Raw genomic sequence first — 13,945 nt, 5'->3', positions numbered from 1 at the left:
GTCTGACCTTCTGTATGTCACAAGCCACCAACAATGCAGCACCCATACACTAAACCTGACCGAAAGAGGTGTGGAGTAAACCTGCATCTGTGTGAAATTCTGTATGTTCCCAGCACCGAAGAGGGGGTAAATTTCCCTCATAAGAATACATGTCATCAATTTATCTAACCTGTCTTTCTGAAGGACAGAGCTAGGAAAGCAAGATTTCTCTTCTCCTTACTACTACCCTGGTGGCTATTAATGAAATAAAGAAATGAATTCAAAAAGAAAATCTTCCCCAGCATTCCAGTAGGTTGGAATAACTGAATGGGAATCTGAAGAGAGCAAAAGCTGATCTTAAAAACACTGCATACTATTTTCTGAGTTCAAGCCATGGAGACTCCTTTGCAAATGAGGTTTTCTGACAAAAGAGGTATCTTCTGACATCATCTAACGGAGAGAGAGGATTTGGTAGAATTGTGGCTTCACTATCTCATCCTCTTGCAGGACATGTTGGCTTTTCGTATGGAGGGAGACTAGAAATCATTAATCTCAATGTTCTCTGGGTTTAAAAAATTTGTTGGATTTTTGTCAAGAATCCATTACCACTTAGAAATATGGAAACAGTGAGGACCTGTGTGCTTGGTAATGAAGTAACAAAGGCCAAAGTTGATTTGGTTCTCTCATTAATTCAGGAAAATAGCTTATTTTTTAATGGTCAGACTGGGATTGTAAACATGTAGGAACTGTGTATGGGCTGTAAATCTGCAGGAAAATTCTTGTTAATTTTGTGTTTGATTTTTAGCATCCTGGGCTAATAGGCAATTTTGTGCTTATTTAATATGATTTTACTGAATAATGTTTTTCAACCAGGCACAGAAGAAAAATATTAAACTTAAAATTGGGTCATTGTCCTACAGCTTGTCTGTGTGTAAAACTCACGTGATCTTTGAGTTACCATACACATAATTCCTCATTATTAATGAGCGTAGCACATATGTAATGGGATCTGAAGATAATTTGCAGTGGAAGCTTATTTCAGTTGGAAGAGGCGATTTTTTTTTTTTTTTTAAACAAAATATTTTTAGTAGTGATCTAGATATTTTTATCCCAATACAGAGTTTTCATAAAATCTTGTTTTATATCCCATTTTCTTTAGGAATAAAACTTCCTATCCTGTTTACATTTTTGTTAGCGTGGCAGGTGCAATGAGATGAAAGACTTTGTTAAATGAATTTTAATTGTTCTAATGCGTGCAAATATCTTGCCTCACCAAGTGTGGCAATTGCTGACTTTTTTTGCCCCCCACTTGCACACCCCTCCTGTTCAAATGGAGAATGCAGTTACATAATATTCCTGTCCTTGTGTGTGCATTATCTTCACTTGATACAATTATAGTACGTGGAGGAATAGTTTTGTTTAGTGGCCTGCTGAAAAACCAATGGAGGGACCACAAAACCTTTTTTGGTATAGCTCCCTCCTAAGGGAGGAGCCTTACTGAATGGGGGAGGCAACCTAGTGACATCATGTGGAAAAAGCTGAAGTACTAAATGCTTTTTTTGCCTTGGTCTTCACAGACAAAGTCAGCTCCCAGACTGCTGCGCTGGGCAGCACAGCACCTGGGGAGCAGGTGAGCAGCCCTCAGTGGTGAGTGAACAGGTTAAGGACTATTTAGAAAAGCTAGACATGCATAAGTCCATGGGGCTGGAGCTAATGCATCCAAGAGTGCTGAGGGAGTTAGCTGATGTGATTGCAGAGCCATTGGCCTTTATCTTTGAAAACTCATGAGGATCGGGGGAGGTTCCGGACAATTGGAAAAAGGCAAACGTAGTGTTCATCTTTAAAAAAGTGAAGGAGGAGGATCTGGGGAACTACAGACCGGTCAGCCTCATCTCAGTCCCTGGGAAAATCATGGAGCCAGGTCTTCAAGGAATCCATTTTGAAGCACTTGGAGAAGAAGGTGATCAGGAACAATCAACATGGATTCACCAAGGGCCAGTCATGCCTGACCAACCTGATTGCTTTCTGTGTTGAGATAACTGGCTCTGTGGATGTGGGGAAAGTGGTGGACATGATATATCTTGACTTTAGCAAAGCTTTTTATACGGTCTCCCACAGTATTCTTGACAGCAAGTTAAAGAAGTATGGATTGGATGAATGGACTATAAGGTGGATAGAAAGCTGGCTAGATCATCGGGCTCAATGGGTAGTGATCAACAGCTCAATGTCTAGTTGGCAACCGGTATCAAGCGGAGTGCTCCCGGCGTCGGTCCTGGGGCCAGTTTTGTTCAGCATCTTCATTAATGATCTGGATGATGGGATGGCATGCACCCTCAACAAGTTCACGGATGACACTAAACTGTGGGGAGAGGTAGATACACTGGAGGGTAGGGTGATTTAAATAAATTGGAGGATTGGGCCAAAAGAAATCTGATGAGGTTCAACAAGGACAAGTGCAGAGTCCTGCAGTTCGGATGGAAGAATCCCATGCACTGCTACTGGCTGGGGACTGACAGGCTAAGCGGCAGTTCTGCAGAAAATGACCTGGGGATTACAGTGGACGAGAAGCTCGATATAAGTTAACAGTGTGCCCTTGTTGCCAAGAAGGCTAACAAGCATAATGGGCTGCGTTAGTAGGAGCATTGCCAGCAGATCGAGGGAAGTGATTATTCGCCTCTATTTGGCACTGTTGAGGAGGCCACATCTGGATTATTGCATCCAGTTTTGGGCCCCCCACTACAGAAAGGATGTGGACAAATTGGAGAGAGTCTAGCGGTGGATAGTGAAAATGATTAGGGGGCTGGGGCACATGACTTATGAGGAGAGGCTGAGGGACCTGGGGTTATTTAGTCTGCAGAAGAGAACAGTGGGGGGATTTGATAGCAGCCTTCAACTACCTGAAGTGGGGTTCCAAAGAAGTTGGGAGCTAGGCTGTTCAGTGGTGGCAGATGACAGTACAAGAAGCAATGGTCTCAAGTTGCAATGAGGGAGGTCAAGGTTGGATATTAGGAAACACTATTTCACTAAGAGGGTGGTGAAGCACTGGAATGGGTTACCTAGGGAGGTTGTGGAATCTCCAACCTTATAGGTTTTTAAGGCCTGGCTTGACAAAGCCCTGGCTGGGATGATTTAGTTGGGGTTAGTCCTGCTTTGAGCAGGGGGTTGGACTAGATGACCTCCTGAGGTCTCTTCCAACCCATATCTTCTTCGATTCTATGAAATCGAAGGCCACTGGGTTCTGTTGGAAGGAGTTCTTATTGTTGGAATAGTGCCTTATTTGCAGATTTACAATTTCTTATTGGATCATAGCAATTTAAGTATTTCAAATGTTTTATCTAAGGCCTGGTCTACACTGGGGCTAGGTTGGCATAGCTACGGTGCTTAGAAGCACTGTAGCTACGTCAGCCTAACACCCAGTGTAGATGCAGCGAGGACAACAGAGGAATGCTTCTGTCAAACAAGCTACCATCGCTCAAGAGGGTGGAGTTCATATAGAGATGGAGAATTCTTTCTATCACTGTAGGAAGCATTTACACTATGGCACTACATACTCACATAACTACGGGGCCATAGATGTGCTGCTGTAGCACCCATAGTGTAGACATGGCTTAATAGTGTAGTCGGTGTTCTGTTTAAGACACTGAAGAGACACTGAAGATGGCCAGGTGATCTTTCACTCTTCAGCTGTGCTAACTGATGGTCACTCTGTTCTGATTATTTCATTATGACTATTGAAAAGTAGCAGGGGCTTGCAAGATAACTTGAAGATGTTTGCAAGCATGTGCACATATTATTCAGTTTCCCATAGAAAATTCAGCAGTTATTCAGGAGGTTCAAGTCAAGTTTTCAGTGGTTCATCATGCCCCCTGAACAGAATGTTGCTTACTTGTATTCCACTGGATAATATAGTTTGATATGAACAGTGGTTCTGGATGTAGCATCGGAATTCTGCTGGATGTGCAAGAGTAAAAGGACATTCAAATAAGGAAGACATTACCTTTTTAAATTATGAAGTAGTTTTACCTTATGTCTGTTTTTCAGAGAAGAATTAGTGCCCCTCTTTATAGCTTGTGAAACTCTTGGATTAGATTTTATTGTTGGTATAATATGAATATAATTCATAATTTTTGGACAAATATAAAATGCTAAATTTTAAGGAAGCAGAAAGCTTCAAAGTATTTTTTTAACAGCTGTAATTTAAATCAAGAAAGTAACAAATTGATAATCCAGAATCTATCATCTTCAAAAGATGGCATTATTCTTTGTTTTTGTTTTTTCTTTCCTCAATTCTTAGGAAAAGCACTTTTTTCACAAAGTAAATGAACGACTTTCCAAGCCAAACATCTTCATCCTGAATAATCGCTGGGATGCATCTGCATCAGAGCCTGAATATATGGAAGATGTGAGTTACTTTTTCATCCTTTGGTAATAACAAATGTCAGATAACTATAGCAGAAACAATGACTTGTTTAAACTATAGGCGAAAATATTGCCAAACATGTAAATGTGTGCTTATGTGTCTAGATACTATGGGAATAGGCACATTATAATGCATAAAACAAATCAGGGGATGGAGCGTGTTCAGTGTTGTAAAGAAAAATTGAGGGAGGATATGTGATCAGAATGCAAAAGCATTTTACCACCTGCTTCAAACGTAATTACCAAACTAAAACCTTCATTCTGTGGTGGCTTTTTAAAATAACTTTCGAGATTTTTATTTTATTTTATTTTATTTTAAATCCTCATTTTCACACGTAACTGACATGCAATATATCATACTCTGTGTTTGGGTAATAAAGCAATTGTTATTTCAGTACCTCTGAGAGCATCAGCTTTTGGTTGAGTACTCAAAAAATTCTTCTTGGCAGGTGCGGAAATTCAAAATGGCTAATTAGGAGCAGTTGCTGCCTTTTTAGAACTAGAGGGAATCTTATTACATGAGGGTTTTTCAGGGCTTCTGGGATCAGTGGGATTATTTATTGCTCTAAGGTTTTGATTTCTCTTTCTCAGAAATGTTTGTTTGCAATTTGACTGGCTTTTTTAATCCCCTTTTCTGCCTCGTCTTACAGGTACGCAGGCAGCACATGGAGCGCTGTCTGACCTTCCTAGTCGATGAGCTCAAAGTCGTTGATCTCTCAGAAGCACAGAACCGCATCTTTTTTGTTTCAGCCAAGGAAGTTCTTAGTGCTAGAAAGCAGAAGGCCCAAGGGATGCCAGAGAGTGGTACGTATTGAACCCTACATCCCCTTCATGTGTATATAAAATGTCTGAGTTTAGTTTAGGAGTTAAAATACAGTAACTTACTATGAGATTTTATGATCTACCTTAAATCTATATTATGCTTTGCAGGTGGTGCACTTGCTGAAGGATTTCAGACAAGATTTCAGGAATTCCAGAATTTTGAGCAAATATTTGAGGTAGATGTCGTGGGCTTTTTAAGACCGTACGTTTTCAGAACGTTGTGATGCCAAGGTGACTTTGTTCCCTTCTTGGCTTCATTTCATTGCATATCATAAATACGTGCACACAGTGCCAGTCTTGACCTAACTTGGGGTCCCAGTCATCCTTGCTCACATTGAGTAGTATGTACTTGCTTGAATAGGTATTACTCTGTGAGGAAGGGTGGCAGAATCGGGCTCTTCATTTTTATAGAAGAACTTAACACCAGTACAACTTATAATCTATGAAGATACCAATAGGTATTACTCATCAGTTACTGTACCAAAATCTTACATGATGTGAAAACATGCAAACAGTATAGTTAAGCTTTCAATATTTTAGATATTTTCAATATGCCCTGCTTTCTATATTTTGTACTCTCAACCTTGACATTCCAGACTTACTCTCTTGTGACTGCAGACCTTTTTTCATTTACAGTGCGGGGGGAGGGAAGGAAGTTGTTCTGACTTCTAAGCAGTTTTGAGCCCTTGATTGCACATAGCTATTTTAGAACCTTTTGCTGTTTGTATCAGAAACTATTTCATGGCTGCAGCATTGAACACTTAATCACATCCTAAAAGCTGGGGCATTGGAATTGCAGCACCTACTTACAACCCAGCACTGAAACATTTAGCAGTAGCAGTATTTTTGTGTACTCGCTGCTCCCACAGAAATAAACATTATCCGTTCAGCTCTATCCATTCTTGAGGTTGATGCTCTCTTCAGAAACAGGATTCTAAACTAGATGGACCATTGGCTGGTTCCAGTATGATATCATCTATCTAGTCTACTGAACTTGGACGATTCTTATGTTAAAATGCCATTCCTAGAGATTTCAATCTGTTGAATCACCAGGATCACTCCTTATTTTAAATGGCACATGTTAGCGCCTCATTGTGTTCAGTTAATGTCATAAGCCTAGAATGATATGGATGTAGTCAGATTCAGCAAATACTATGAATCTACCTATGCACTCCACAACATAGCTTGTGTTCTCAATATATAAGAGAAATCAAAATGCATTTAGAAAGTCTCTCACTCTCATATTACAAACAAACGCTTGATCTGAGCTGAATCAAACCGTCTAATAATATGAATACAACAAAACTGTGCCTAAAAGAAGAGCTTGATTTAATCCCACCAATCAAGGAAATGCCAGGCAAAGTCTTAAACATGATCATTAACTTCCTTGCTGTGTTAGATGACTGAGTTCTTGGAACAGTGACGGATTGTACTGTGTATGCCAGAGTGCCTAGGGTCATTGGGGCAGTTTAAGAATAAAGTATGAAGTGTGAAATTTCTTATCATTTTACTACAGGTTCTAACAAAATGTGGATTATGTTTTGTTTGTAATTATTTTCATTGTTTTAATACAATAGCAGTTAAGATTGAGTAAAGTTTTCAGAAGTGACTAAGTCCTATTGGCTCATAACGGGACTTAGGCCCCTAAACCATTTAAGGGCTTTTGAAAATTTTAATATATAACACACACTATGTTAAAAGAACATTAAGGTTGCAAAGGCAGGCAGAATTTAGGGAACTCAGAAGTTAGGAAATGCTAGAATTAAAGGTTGCACATCATCAAGCATACATGTCTTCTGAGGACTGTTGAGCCAGCCAGAGTGACCAGGGATGGTAGCATTGCACCGGGCAGCATATAGTGAAGTTCCCAGGTCTGACTCAATCTTGCAAATCTCTGGGACAATTGCACTGATGGCGTCAGGTCAGGGTGTGAACTCCTTTGCCCATCAGTGGAGAGTTTGATAGCATGGTATGCTGGGGTGTTTTTGTCCATCCTGATGACATGGACAAAGAGTGTGCAACACTGCTTTTTAATATGAGTGATTGAAGGAAGGCTATATCATTCTGCGATTGACAGCCCAAATTCAAACCACTTTATGCTCAGGATTTGGTGCTGAGAGCACAGATGGAGTCCCCCAACCACTCCTAGTCTGCCCTTAAGAGCGTCCAGATTTCTGACCCATAGAGTAATACAGATATTACATCGGTTTGATAGAGTCTGAGCTTTGTCTCAGCACAGACATTTTTGCATCCATAAGCAAAACATGGACTTCATGGTAGAGGTGGCAAGACTTATTTGTCAACGAATGCCCAGTTTGAACTTTGCAGCCTATGTAGATGAGTTTGTCAATGCTCTTCATGATACTAGACTCCATCTGCACCATGGATTTTGGTGATTCAGCTCCAAGTTTCTTCTGCCATGAGACATTTAACCCCCATATTGCAGGTGGTGTCTTGGAGACCCTGAAGGGCAGGGCTGAAAATTCTCTGACATGTATACAAGTAAGGCAGTGTCTTCAACATATTCTTGGTCAATGAACACTTTTTGACCAACCTTGATTCTGAATTGTGGAGCAGCAAATCCTAATATCCAGTGGATAGCTCAACAGAATAGTGCTGGGGAGAGAGTATATCTGTGCTGTACACCTAAGGTTGTGTAGAAACGTGATAAAAGCAGTGAATCAATGCACACACTATCAATGTGAGGATCGCTTCCAAATTTAGCAGAACAGAATCATAGGTACGGCCCTACCAATTTCACAGCAATGAAAAATGTGTCACAGATCATGAAATAAGCCCTCCTCTTGAAATCTGATCTTCCCCATGCTGCTGGAAGCACCTCAGCCAGGGACTCCTAACTGCTAGTACTGGCTGGGCTGGGGAGGGACAGGACTTATTCTTGCCTGCACGTCCACTCTTGGGAGGAGATCAGACCCACCTCCAGGAACCTGCTGTGTCTGCAGGAAGCTCAGTGGCTGCCACCTTCAGAGCCAAGCTCTGAAGGCAGCACAGAAGTGAAGGTGGTAATCCCACAACCCCCCCCACGCAACAGGTTTGTGACCCACCCACAGTTAGAATACCCTGAAATTTCAGCTGTAAACATCTGAAAATGTGAAATTAACTAATTTTCAAATTTTATAGCCATGAAATTGACCAGAATGGACTGTGAATTTTGTGGGACTCTAATCATAGGACTGGAAGGGACCTCAAGAGGTCATCTAGTCCAGTCCCCTATGCTCATGACAGGACTAAATATCTAGACCATTCCTGACAGATGTTTGTCTAACCTGTTCTTAAAAATTTCCGATGATGGAGATTCCACAACCTCCCTAGGCAATTTATTCCAGTGCTTACCCTCTCTGACAGTTAGGAAGTTTTTCCTAATGTCCAACCTAAACCGCCTTTTTTTCAGTTTAAGCCCATTGCTTATTATACTATCCTCAGAAGTTAAGGAGAACAATTTTTCTGCCTCTTCCTTGTAAAAACCTTTTATGTACTTAAAAACTGTTATCATGTCCCCTCTCAGTCTTCTCTTCTCCAAACTAAAAATCCCAGTTTTTTCAATCTTCCCTAAAAGGTCATGTTTTTCTAGTCCTTTAATCATTTCTGTTGCTGTTCTCTGGACTTTCTCCAGTTTTTCCATATCTTTCCTGAAATATGGTGCCCAGAACTGGACACAGTACTCCAATTGAGGCCTAATCAGTGTAAAGTAGAGCAGAAGAATTACTTCGTGTCTTGCTTACAACAAACCTGCTAATATATCCCAGAATGTTTGCTTTTTTTGCAGCAGTGTTACACTATTAACTCATATTTAGCTTTTGAGCCACTCTGACCCGCAGATCCCTTTCTGCAGTACTCCTTCACAGGCAACTGTTTCCCATTTTGTATGTGTGCAACTGATTGTTCCTTCCTAAGTGGAGTACTTTGCATTTGTTCTTATTGAATGTCATCCTATTTACTTCAGACCGTTTCTCCAGTTTGTCCAGATCATTTTGAATTTTAATCCTGTCCCCCAAAGCACTTGCAATCCCTCCCATCTTGATATCATCCGCAAACATCTGAAATGCCAATTCTTTTCAATGTGAGCCAAAGTGCTGACCTATTGACCAAATCAGAAGTTGCTTTGATATCGATTATATGCCACATGAAACAGACAGTTAAATTTTCAGTGCAGCTCAGCCAGAGGGTAAGGACCATATCTATTGTTGACTGCCCAACAGTGAAACCTGATTGCTGTGGATGACGATGTCTGTTAAGGAGCAGCTGCATCCTACTAAACGGAACAAGTGAAAACCTTTCCCGGGACCGATAACCATGAGATCGGCCTGTAGTTGCTGCGCTCTGCCTGATCTTTTTCCCTTGCACAGGGACAATATGATGCTCTCTTTCCGTTCTGTTGGTACTTTGCCTGATGCACATGCTTTTAATAACAATTTATGCAGGTTGATGCTCACTGGTTCCAAGGCACCTTTGAGCAGCCCAGATGGAATACCATCAGGTCCAGCAGCATATCCATTCTGTAATTTTGGGATGGCCTTTCTTTCTTCCTGATTAACAGAAGATCAGTGTTTGTCTCCAGGTCTGCAGCTATGTGGTTTGCCAGGTTGTGTAGCTCTTGGCAGTCATCAGCAGATCAAGGGTTCAAAGGATGGCTCAGAAGGAGAGCCATCTGACTTTGTGATGGGGATTTTAGAAGGCTGTTTATGGCCGCCAGCCAAGTGTGTGATGGCTATGTAGGCAGGATGCAGGTTGTTGTACTTTAGGCCATCATCTGATTCCTCAGCCAGGGAATTGTAGATGTCATGGTCATGTTTTTCAGTAGCCCAGAAAATGCCTTTCAGTCATTTTACATTCTTGGACATTTCCCTGCTTGCCTCTTCTTCTGCCTTTTTTGATAATATATCAAAGGCCTCTTCAGAAATCCAAGGTTTTTTGTGAACCGTCTGAAGCTGATTGTGTCTGTGGACGGATGCGATACTCCAGGCGATCTCCACATCTTCTGAGAGGGTATCGAGGTTACATATGTGATCAGTGACAGCCTGTGTGGATTTCACAGCTTCAACAGGATCTTCAGATAGACACTAGACATTGTACTGTTGGACATCTGGCTTGCAAGGAGTTGGAAATTGCAGTGAGAGCACAGCAACAACTAGTCTATGATTTGAGGTTTATGGTGTTCTAGCACCACTGGACTCAGTGAAATTTCATTATGGAGCAATTTCTGATGAGGGTGTGGTCAGTTTCTCTCATGGTATGCCTAGTGATGGTTTTTAAGATGCCTGCACTAGGAGTCCATAACTGCAAAGCTCTCAGTGGCATAAAACGCCAAAAAGCTGGGTGATGATACCATTTGGGAAATCCAAACTGAAGGATCCTCTCACAGTTTCATACCCAGTTAGATTGCCCCCAGTCCCAGCATCAAAATTTCTGAGTGCTAGTCATGTGACACAGCTGACTGGATTTTTGCTGCTAGCTGTTGGTAGAATGCGTCATTTTTCATAGGTGATGCATCTTCTGTTGGTGTGTAGGGCACAACAACAGATAAGTGTCCATAATGATGTCAGAGCCAAGCATTGAGATATGATGTGCCATGTGGTTAAAGTCTGTGCTAGAATTTGTTTAATAACAAGTGCCACACCTTGAGTTCAATGTGGACCACCGGAGGGGAGGCAGGTTGCTCCTTCCACAGTAGCTTGATGATTTTGTGACAGGTGATGCTTTTGATGCTGGTGATTACAATCTTGTAGCAGATGAGTTCTTTGACAAGAGCTGTCCTGTATCCAGTGCCATTCACTGTTAACGCATTCCATGTGCTTCTAAGGTCTGATTTGGACTTCCAGGAAGTTGGGGAACCTTTAAATCTGGCATTTCTTAACTTAGTAACCTTTATGTTCTTTTAACATAGTTTTGTGTGTTTGTGTGCGTGTGCATGCAATTTCTTTGCTTTTGGAGAACGCATACTGGAAAAAATAAATTCCATCATGTGGAATCATACTGATGCCCCCATATTGAAGCTTTACACCCACTGCAAAACCTCTGCTACATGACCTAAGGGAGTGAGTAACTCATAGTAGTAGTAGGTTGTCATCCTCTCTGTGGACCAGCATCTAGATGGGAATGTGACAGTTTGCCAGTGTGTTTCATAGATATGTGCTGATGAGGAATAACAAAAACTTGAGAATCTTGTATTCCGTTACAGGCTTTGAAGGGTTGTGTACTCTAGTGTGCACAGACTCTTCTGTATGTTCCCCTCAAACTTGATCCCTTCTACCCTGTCCCGTCTCTTCCCTATCCCTGATTCCTTGTTTCAGTCCTATTCTCCTCACCTAGTCACTCCCAGTCTCCACGCCTCAGTCTTTTCATCCAATCTCCTTGCCCAGTCAGTCCTAGTCTCCTGTTCTGGTATCTCAATTCCAGTCTCCCCCATTAGCTCCCAGGCATTTCTTCTTTTCCCCCCGATTCCCATGGCTTGTCATTTGATTTGAATCTCTTCCCCTGGCCTCCAGTCACTCACCCACATACCCTGTCCCCTGGACTACCAGGTTCTTTGTCCCAGTTTCTTTACCCAGCCAGTTCAGTTCTCCCATCTCCCAGGCTCCTTGTCTCACTCTACTCCCTTCCCCCTAGATCCAGTTCTTATCTGTTCTGCATTCAGATCAGGTAGCTTTCTTCTCCACACTGCCTTTCTTCTCCACACTCCACACTTGGTTCAGCAGGGGAGGCATTGAGAGCACATGCAAGACAGTTACCCTGCTTTCAGGGCTGATGCCTAGCCCCAGCACACAAGAACACAGAGCTCCAATTGCAGGGAAAGCAGTTCCATGCAGACAAAATCCATGCAGCTGTCTTTGGGAAATTCAGAAATGAAGCTCTAGCTAGTGTCTAATGAGCATGTGCGAACTGCAGATTTTTTTCAAAGGGTTATCACTTGCCTGATTTGGGGAGATTTTCACAAGGATGGTGAAAGGCACGTCTCAGATGCAAAGTGCACCCCACTGACAAATATCTAGTACCTACTCCAAAGCATGGGGACACTAGAAGTCTCAAAAAAGGTTGGCACAATTTTTTAGCATGGGCAGAACAATATATTTTCCTCAGACCTTATTCCTGGAAACAAGTGAACTGTTTTGGTTGAATTTTTCCCAGAAAATTCAGCCTGAGGCAGACACCCAGCATGAGAAAATTCAACCTGAACAATTAGTTTTGTATAGTTTTAAGTAGTTGAAAATATAGCCCAACGTTCCCATTATAAGACCATTTTAGTAATAGGCGGCATTTGTTGCCTGATCTGTTCACTTTGTATTTTTATTTAAGAATTCCCAGTTTAGCAAATTAACATTCTGAGGTTTGACCAGGTTCCAGTTCCAAGAGGAGGCCAACAATTGTTAGAATTATGGTTAAATTGGAAGCACCCATGTGCATGTTTGCAACAGTCGCACTGAAGAAAAAAGTTCTGAGCTTTCAATAGTTTTATTAACAAGGTTATTAAACACAAATGTTGTGATCCAAACAAGAATGCAACAGTAATGCAATATTAACTTTACATCCCATGTCATTTCATATGCATACTCACACAATCCTTGCAAAGACCTAAGGGAAGGGAGACAGGTGGTCATCGAAGAGGATCCCATTCTATCTCGGCCATGCTAGACGATTGGTCAGGGTCTCAATGGTTTAGGCTATGGTTAGCTTTACTATGGCTGCCATGAATATTCATAAATGTTTGGCCTCCTTTGCCTGTAACTAACTTCCTCACCCTAATAATGTTGGTGTCTCCTTATTCTATATTCTTATACTAATTATCTATCTGAAGTGTAATGGGATGTGCGTAAATCCCTACGTTTTCAATTTAAACCGATTTCTACTGAAAAAATCCTGGATTTTACAAAAAGTATTTTTTCTGATTTTCACCCTATTTTTTATCATTCAAATATATAAAAAATAACTTGTTTTATTAAGAAAATTTAATACATTGCATGACATACATGTATTACAATAATACATTAGTATGTGTATATATGCAAACTGCCTGTTGAAGTAAGGCTATATATTAGTCTAGAAGATACAATAAACAGGCACACATGCAAGCTCTGAAGTGTGTACACATTTGAACGTACTGATGAATTTCACGCCTACCATGTACACATTTCAAGTTGTTAGCAGATAACGGTTTAAAGATCTGATACACTAAAATGGGAAGAAAACAAAAATATGTATCAGAATACATTTCAGAACGCAAGGAAGTATTCAAAAGTTTAAAAAAACAAAAACAGGAGAAAAGGATGAAGTTGAGGGTATGCGCTGCAAATGGTGTGGCCTAATTATTAAATGTAAATATTTATAGGCTAATAGTTCTAAGTCTACAACAGTAAACTGTTGATTCAAATGAAAAAAATTTGGGGGGGATTAGAGAGGTATTGTTTTCTTAAACTCAGAAATGTCATGTTTTGAGTTCTGTTTTAGTTCTGCAGCAAACCATATTGAATTTCATTCATCAAAGCATTAATCTACTGATTACTTCTTCCCCCATCCTTCTGTCCACCAAAATAAACCTCGATATTTACCCAGAAAAATTGTGGTTTTTTTCACTGACTTTCACCTGTTTTGGTGGTTGTAGTAATAAACACCAATATAAATTCCTGGGAAAAATTAAATAAAATAAAAAACAAAAATGAAGGTAGATAGATAGATAGAGAGATATATACACACACACGTCAGTCAGTTA

At 40.8% G+C, this 13,945-nt stretch overlaps 1 protein-coding gene across 1 annotated transcript in view; it reads left to right on the top strand.

The window, feature by feature from the left end:
* Positions 1 to 13,945, top strand: part of LOC144270636 (mitofusin-1-like) — a 74,233-nt gene that overhangs the window by 37,774 nt on the left and 22,514 nt on the right. The window contains 3 exon segments of the mRNA XM_077827242.1: positions 4,274 to 4,381; positions 5,049 to 5,202; positions 5,329 to 5,396. Of these exon segments, the coding sequence (XP_077683368.1) occupies positions 4,274 to 4,381; positions 5,049 to 5,202; positions 5,329 to 5,396 (330 nt within the window).

This window comes from Eretmochelys imbricata, chromosome 9, assembly GCF_965152235.1.
Source record: "Eretmochelys imbricata isolate rEreImb1 chromosome 9, rEreImb1.hap1, whole genome shotgun sequence".
NCBI classification, from domain to species: domain Eukaryota; kingdom Metazoa; phylum Chordata; order Testudines; family Cheloniidae; genus Eretmochelys; species Eretmochelys imbricata.
The sequence above is the reverse complement of the archived record's forward strand: the minus strand, read 5'-3'. Positions and strand labels throughout refer to the sequence as shown.